The sequence below is a fragment of the Raphanus sativus genome, chromosome 8, assembly GCF_000801105.2.
Source record: "Raphanus sativus cultivar WK10039 chromosome 8, ASM80110v3, whole genome shotgun sequence".
In the NCBI taxonomy this organism is placed as follows: Eukaryota; Viridiplantae; Streptophyta; class Magnoliopsida; order Brassicales; family Brassicaceae; genus Raphanus; species Raphanus sativus.
In genome coordinates this window covers 21,038,355-21,046,455 of record NC_079518.1, presented here as the reverse complement: position 1 = coordinate 21,046,455, position 8,101 = coordinate 21,038,355, and the positions used below count along the sequence as shown (strand labels likewise).

At 38.8% G+C, this 8,101-nt stretch overlaps 3 protein-coding genes across 3 annotated transcripts; 1 reads left to right on the top strand and 2 right to left on the bottom strand.

The window, feature by feature from the left end:
• Nucleotides 1-1,285: 1,285 nt before the first annotated feature.
• LOC108818716 (protein PAM71-homolog, chloroplastic) lies at nt 1,286-3,639 on the top strand. Its single transcript, XM_018591640.2, has 9 exons — nt 1,286-1,619; nt 1,767-1,902; nt 2,127-2,310; nt 2,407-2,454; nt 2,546-2,642; nt 2,735-2,964; nt 3,049-3,099; nt 3,181-3,285; nt 3,376-3,639. The coding sequence occupies exons 1-9, from the start codon at nt 1,481-1,483 to the stop codon at nt 3,439-3,441; spliced, it is 1,056 nt and encodes a 351-aa protein (XP_018447142.1). The 5' UTR covers nt 1,286-1,480; the 3' UTR covers nt 3,442-3,639.
• Nucleotides 3,640-3,650: 11 nt separating this feature from the next.
• LOC108818717 (dirigent protein 18) lies at nt 3,651-4,526 on the bottom strand. Its single transcript, XM_018591641.2, has one exon. It carries the CDS (start codon nt 4,439-4,441, stop codon nt 3,707-3,709), a length of 735 nt encoding a protein of 244 aa, XP_018447143.1. The 5' UTR covers nt 4,442-4,526; the 3' UTR covers nt 3,651-3,706.
• A 713-nt stretch (nt 4,527-5,239) lies between these two features.
• On the bottom strand, nt 5,240-6,650 carry LOC108819186 (probable transcription factor At1g61730). Its single transcript, XM_018592181.2, has one exon. It carries the CDS (start codon nt 6,425-6,427, stop codon nt 5,441-5,443), a length of 987 nt encoding a protein of 328 aa, XP_018447683.1. The 5' UTR covers nt 6,428-6,650; the 3' UTR covers nt 5,240-5,440.
• Nucleotides 6,651-8,101: the final 1,451 nt, after the last annotated feature.

The following is an 8,101-nucleotide window of genomic DNA, read 5'->3' as shown; positions in this document are numbered from 1 at the left end:
TGTTTTAAAGACATGGACAAGTGTCACGTTCTCCTTTCAGTACTTTATGACGTGGATGGCCTAGAAAGAAAGAAACGTCTTTTTATATATATTTAGATATAAGCTTATGGAATCAAGCCTAATCTATTTATAGCTGCAGATTCACAGATTGGAAGAGAAGATGCATTAAATGATGAATCGTGGAAGGAGTAGGGGAAACGGAGTAAAGAAGGGCGTTAAAGACGACAATTAAAAGCAGTCTGTAATGGTTTCTGTTACCCATTGCTGGTGACAAGAAGTCCAACAGAATCGACAAAAATAGCGGATCGTTCGCTGTCTCAGACGAAGGAAGAATCGTGAAGAACACAAAACACCGCAGATTAGGGTTCGTGGAGAGTGATGTGCACATTGGGCCGTAACACGAAGTGGAGTGCAAGCCCAACAGAAGCCCAGACACCGCAGAAAACTCAAAACGCATCGTTTCATTTGATTGCCACATGGCAGACGCTCGCATACCTAACTGATGACGTGGCATCCGAGCTGAATAACCTTGGAGGGATTCAAAGCTTCTTTTATATAAATAGATAGATGCTTATGAAGTCATTTAATTTATGGGTTTGGATATTTATATATGTGTATGTATCATATATGATTAAACTTAAATATGAATTTCAATAATAATATACAAAGGCTACAACTCGATTGATCTTTTTTTTGTCATCGACTGGATTGATCAAATTTTGAATGAAATACGTTGGAATGCTCTATTCCATAAATTCCAAACGTTTTTTTACTGTTTGTCTCGAATGAAATGGAATATTCATTCCATCAATTACAAAAGAAATTAGACAAAATTCAAAATACTATTCTATTATAGTTTTGGTCATGAATAAATGGAATAAATTTATTCAATTTTTCTTCATATTCCATTCTTTTTTATCTCACTAATTCCATTATACATTAACCAGTTACAGCCAAAATTGTCACATTATAATATATAATTACATCAATTATCATATTGTTTATAAGCAAAAAAAAATTCTAGATGCAATAAATTGGATTAAAAGTTAGGTTCCAATATTCTCTGAGTACTCCTTAACTTTTCGGTAATTCGTTACTATTTCGGAAAAATGGTCAATCAAACAATTTATCAGTAAATAGTTCTAAATTCTGAAAGAGAGGATAATCAGGAGTCCAAATTTGTAATATCCGAGTGTGAAGTACTTAAATAATTATCACTGATAAGTCCTCAAACGCTGCCGTTTGTTTATCCTCGAGTGCAAAAAAACACACGTGGCGCAATCGAAGTCAAATCCCAACCGCACAGACAAAGCAGGCCGAATTGCACAATCCTATCTATCTCCATCATCACTAACCCAATTCTCTCTGCAGAGTAGAATCCGAAGAAAGTCTCCATCTTTCTTTCTGAGTTTCTTGTTTATCAAACCAAAGCAATGATTCACTAAACCCTCTACTTCTGTGGATCCATAGTTAAAGAACAATGAGTGTTACAAGCTTTAGCAATAGTGCTAACTCCACAGCATCAGCATCTGTGTATTCAGTACGGAAACTCCCTTTTCTATCCGTGTCTGAATCGTTGCCTTGCCCGAAGAGTTCTAGAAAACCACCGTCTCCTCCTTGTAAGTTTGCTTGGATCTACTGAATAATGCAACAAGCTAACCAAAACATTTATGTTTTCTTACAGCTGATTGATTCATGATCTGCTTATTGTGTTGGTTATTTTTAGTGTTATGCAACTTACTCTGATGTACTAACTGGCTTTGCAGTAAGATGTAGATGGAGATCAAGATCGGATTTGCTTTGTGGAAAATTTACTGTTCATGCATCAAATGCTGGTGTTGGATCTGGGAGTGAGGAGGATGGATCTCAAAGTAGTTCTCTTGATCAGTCTTCACAAGAAAGGTTACTAGTTCATGTTTTTGTCACCTTTATTAGTGTATTCTTCTTGTTAGTAAGGGAACCAACATTTGCTACTGCTTTGATTTATCACTCTCTTTATTAACTCTTGTTTTATAATATGGGTAAGTAGCATTTAAAGGGCATAAGTGACTAGGAAGTACATAGGTCATGTTGATTAAATGTGTACTAAGTTGGGAATATTGTACTATGAACCTTGTATCCTGCAGCTTAAAACCTCAAGGGCCATTCCCTTACTCTTTATCGATAGCACTTGTACTACTGAGTTGCGGTTTGGTATTCTCTCTAATCACTTTTGTCAAGGGAGGACCATCCTCAGTTCTAGCAGCAGTAGCAAAATCAGGCTTCACCGCAGCCTTCTCACTGATCTTCGTTTCTGAGATTGGTGACAAGGTATATATATATGTCTATTCATATTACATAGATTTCTTTTTTTTTTTTTTATGTTCTGAGATCTGACATATATGTATATTGTTTTTGGTTGGGCAGACATTTTTTATTGCTGCTTTGTTGGCTATGCAATACGAGAAAACATTGGTACGCTTGCTTCTAATATCGCTCTCACACTCTCATATGGTCCATTTGTTATAATCTGACGGTGAGGAACATTGTTGGATATCATGACAAGGTCCTTTTAGGTTCAATGGGAGCTTTATCGTTGATGACTGTCTTATCGGTTGTTATCGGGAAGGTTTTTCAATCCGTGCCTGCTCAGTTCCAGACAAGTAAGCTACCTGAGGCTTCTTCACAAACGAATCTTGTGGAAAATATATATATATATGATAGGGATACTTCTTCTTACTCTCTTGTTGAACAGCTGTACCGATAGGAGAATATGCTGCAATTGCGCTTCTCATGTTCTTTGGATTGAAATCCATCAAGGATGCATGGGATCTTCCACAAGCTGAAGCCAAGAATGGTGAGGAGAGTGGTATAGAACTCGGTGAATACACTGAAGCTGAGGAACTCGTTAAAGAAAAGGCGTCTAAAAAGTTGACAAACCCACTTGAAATCCTCTGGAAATCATTCAGCCTTGTCTTCTTTGCTGTAAGGAACTTTAATTTTGTCAAGAGTTTTAATTTAAACCATCCATGTTATTATGATAATTGATGCTTCTTTGATCTACACCAGGAATGGGGAGATCGGTCAATGCTTGCAACTGTTGCGCTTGGGGCTGCACAGGTTTGATGCGTACCATTCTACAGCAACCACAAGCTTAAGCTCAATAGACCCTAAACAACTTTTTTTAACTCTGTGTCACAGTCACCATGGGGAGTTGCGAGTGGTGCTATTGCTGGACACTTAGTGGCAACATTGCTTGCAATCATGGGCGGCGCGTTCTTAGCCAACTATATCTCCGAGAAAGTGGTACAAGCAAATGTTTACATAAGGAGGTCCATTCACAGAAATTGAAACCCTTTTACAAACTGATGAAAGTTTGGTGATCTGTTTATGTAGGTGGGATACGTTGGTGGAGCTCTCTTCTTAGTCTTTGCTGCAGCTACATTCTTCGGAGTGTTCTGAGTAAACTCATGGCCCTATAGGAGAAGAAGTAGCGGCTGACCAAACAGTATTCTTATGCTTAGTTCTTTGTTGGACCATAAGCATGTAAGCAATAAATTCAAAACCCTTCCTATTGTACTGTTGGTCTCCAATTCCTATAAATGGTTCAGGATATGATGTTTGTTGTATCAAATCATATAAAATACAATGTTTCTTTTACATTGTTCAAATACTAGAAAACATTTTTTAACTCACAAAGGGAATCACACATTTCATATACAAGTTCTCAGTACTTAAGATGGACAATGATCCTCAACAGCATCTCTGCACCATCAACAAAGTGTTGACCTGCAGGAATCAACGGCCTTACCTCTGCAAACCCACAAGCGTTCTTGAACCTTCCTGTTCCTCCAGTCACAGACAGATGCGACATGGCGCTTCCGATTCTGTAAATTCCATAGAAATTGAGATTATCATTGTACTCTCCACCTTCAAGCATAGCTGTGAAAGCCATCATCTGTGTGCTTCCATCTGCTGAGCTTGCAACATACACCCCCTGAGCTTTACCAAGCGGCTGAGAACCCAAGTCAGGACCGGATGTGATTATGTCGTCAATCACCGTGATCGTCCCAAAGCCAAGACTCAGACCATCAGGTCCCAGTTGTGTCTGAATCCCATTTAGATTCTGACCTGAAAACGCTGTACCGGATAAACCGGTACCTAGAGGAATACCGTTGATACCGTTGACCGTTGGCATTGCGCCGTTTGCATTTGGTATGGCTACACCGTTTGCTGGCGGAACAAAACCGATCTGCTTAGCAAAAGGTACTTGACCGTTGTAGATGTTTCCAAGCAAACCGGTGATGGGTCTTGCCGTTGGACTGCTTCCGCCAAGTATATCATGCATGTACAGTTCGAAAATCGGGTCTTCGGGAGCAGGGTCGAGTGCGGCTGTTGCAGTAAAAAGAGCAACGATGAGAAAGATTGATGTTGAAAGTGAGAGTGGTGAGTGTTTGGTCATTTTGGATACTCTTTTTCTTTTTTTGCCAAGAAATATTTGATGGACTTTGAGATTGAAGAACTGGTTTATATATAAGGAGGAAAGTGATTGTGGAGTTGTTGCATTTTGAGGATTATGAAGTGGTTGAGATGGAGAAGTTAGTTATAGCTATGCTCTCTTATTTGAGTCCATTAAATAGTATATTATAATGAGTTTTTTGAATATAAACGTTAGAAAAGTGAGTCGGATTTGGGTGGTGGTTTAGGTTTTGACTACAATTGTTGATTAGCTTGATGGCCAAGAAAAGTAATCAGGCTGGCGAATCTTATGTTTCTAAGAAACTGCATATATGATCCAAAGGCAAAACAATACTTCTATGGTCCCGGTTCATATACAAAGGAATAAACATGTAAAGCCAACAAAACTAGAATAAATGTTGGATATAGTAGACAAAAAAAAATTGTGAGAACAAAAGGTAAAAACGTCCATTTAACTACACAAACCAATTTTGACAAAAAAAAAAAAAAAAAAAAACTACACAAACCAATATCAGTTTGAGACACAATTGAGCTTTGGTGTTGCCCTAGCTATTGTAAATGTTCTTCAAAGTATCGTGTGACATCGAACAGTGTCTCTTCCACACAATTATGTTTTAGAATCTTGACACAAAATAGGCTAATGTTTGTTTTACACTTTTACTTCTGCCTAATATAAAAACTGACATATAGCAGAAAAGAAAAGGAGTGTTTGCTACTTGCCTCGGATACTGTTTTCACCACCTTAGATATTGCAGTGTGAACATTATTTAATGGTTAAAAATAGTTAAAAAAGCCTGCAAACTGCAAAGACAATATTATATCTAACCGCCTAACTTGGCAGAAGTTTTAATTACTTCAATGGAGTTCACAAGATGAAACAGAAAACCAGAAAGTTAGGTAGGAAGATAACGAAACTTCATATAATTAGATAACAAAATACACATTTGGATCTCCAACTTAAACCTACATAATTGTGCCTTTCCTAAGATGCTTCAGCAATTACAGAGCCAACCTCACGCATAAAGTCAGTCTTCTCCAACACAAGTTCCATTTCTTTGGCCTGCAACAGCTTCCACTTCTCTTCCATTTTCTTCTTAGTCTCCACAGCCACCATGCTCCATCTCTCTTTCACAAACCGTTCACCCACACCCAAACTCCCAATGGATCCAACAAGAAACGAGTCTTCAAACCAGTCAGATGCACTCGAATCTCCATTAACCAACACTTGTTTATCTACTTGTACCTTCTTACCGTTAACCAGCATCTCCCTATCTTCTTCTTCCTTGTCACCATTTTCACCATTAACTTCCAAATTAGCATCAGATTCAACTTCTTTCTCTACCTCTTGACCATGAGGTTTGACAGAGTCACTCTTCTTCACATTAGACTTGAGCGCCAATCCATTAGATCCCCAAATATATTTGGACAAGTTAAAACATCCCATATCATGAGATTTGGAGATAGATTCTACACCTCTCTTCACATACTTCTTCCTCAAAGACCTAATCTTCTCAGCAGTTTGGTACTTGCTAGCCTCAAAGCTAATGGATTTCTTGATGAGTTCATAGAAACCATCCATATCTTCGTACGGACTCTTCCCCGTCCCAGATTTGAAGTCGATCATACCTTGTAGCAGAGAGATCTCATCTTCTTCGCTCCACAGTCTCTGAAACAGAGGTTTCTTCTTCTTGGACCGCTTTTTTGCATGCGGCGCCTCCATCTCTTCACTCGAACGCTTAGATCTCTGTTTCGAAGGACTCGCGACGGAAGTTTTTGGTTTCTTTAGAGGCGGAATGATGACGGGATTCCAGAGACCGTCTTTTTCTTCCTCAGATGAAGAGGAATCGGAATCATCGGATATCTGTTCTTCAGCTTCTTCCTCCTCTCCGGATTGAGTTTCCATTTCATCGTCGTCGCTTGAAGATGACTTTGGTGGGTCTTCTAAGGGGTTGAGTTTCTTCTTACCCATCTCTGGAGTAGCGCTGGATTGGGAATTGAAGCTTTAGGTTTTTAGCGGACACAACACAAGTCGATAAAGAGTTCCAGTGAAAATATGTATAGGGAAAAATTGTTATTTTCTTTCCAAAATAAATATTAAATATCTTGGATGTCGATAAACAAGAAAATATTACAACCAAGAGGCAGATTTAAGTTTGACAAAAAAAAAAAAGGCAGATTTAAGTTTTTTATAATATAATAGAGCAGTTTCCCCTACTAGAACACTTTTTCCTAATTTTCTTTATTTTTGGTTACATGTAAGAATGTTGTATTGGGTTCTAATAGTTAGGGTAGTACCAACCCATCAAAAATTTTAAAAGCCCTAACCCAAAAGTTGTAACTGTAAATCATATTGGGTTTATTTGGGGTTGGATTCGAAAATAAAGGGTTTTAACAGGGTTGAGCCCGTTTGATTTTGATTTCAGCTTCTTCTTCGTTCTTCGTTCTCGACGTCAAAACGATAACATCTCATCTCCGATCTCTCTCTCCCTTTTGGGTTTCATCATCTCAGCCTTGAAGATCATCAAAACGATAACATCTCATCTCATCTCCGATCTTTCTCCGATCTCAACGACGCCGTGGGTTTCATCATTTCAGCCTCTCTCTCTCCGATCTCTCCCCGATCTCAACGCTCGACACCATGGGTTTCATCATCTCAGGTTCGATTTGATTCTTATCACGAGCTCCGATTTGGGTTACATCATCTCAGGTTTCATCATCTCTGATTTGGGTTTCAAGCATTTAGATCCTTACTGGCGTTTGTGTGTTTGATTTGTTTCAGGATCTCTCAGGCTTCTCCATAGCATCTCAAAGCTCTCTTCTCCAAACGGATCAAACCCATCTCATCCTTTTCTCATCTGAGACGCAAACCTCGAGCTCTCTCATCCGATTTGGGTTATCACGAGCTCTCTTATCTCCTCTGATTGAGGTAACAATCATGTCATCATGTGTTTTTTATTTGTTTCAAGTTTTTGAGAATGGGTTTTGGATCCTTATGAGCTTATTTGTTTTGAAGTGTCCTCTTTTACGATTCTGAGCTTTGACTAGTTTTAAAAAGATTTTTGGTATTGAATTTGGGAGTTAGTGTTTGAATTTGGGAGCTCAAGTCTTGACTATTGTTTGTGAATTGTGATCACAGAAACATGATTAGTTTCTTTTGTCATTTCTCTACACTCTTTCCTCTGTTACATTGCTTTCCACGATGAAGAGTGGGGAGTTCCTGTCCATGATGACAAGTACGTGTCTCTCTCTCTCTCTCTCTCTCTCTCTCTCTCTCTCTCTCTCTCTCTCTCTCTCTCTCTCTCTCTCTCTCTCTCTCTCTCTCTCTCTCTCTCTCTCTCTCTCTCTCTCTCTCTCTCTCTCTCTCTCTCTCTCTCTCTCTCTCTCTCTCTCTCTCTCTCTCTCTCTCTCTCTCTCTTTTGCTTTTGTCTTAGCTGAGAGATGCTCTCTGTGGTGGATTATATAAACGCTCTTTATCCGTTAATCTGTTTGCAGGAAACTTTTCGAGTTATTAAGCCTCTCTGGTGCTCTTGCGGAACTATCCTAGAACGACATTCTTTCCAAAAGACAATCATTCAGGTAACTAGAAACCAAAGCCTTTTTTGGTAACATTATCTTGTTCTTCTTCTTATGAGCTCTCTCTTGT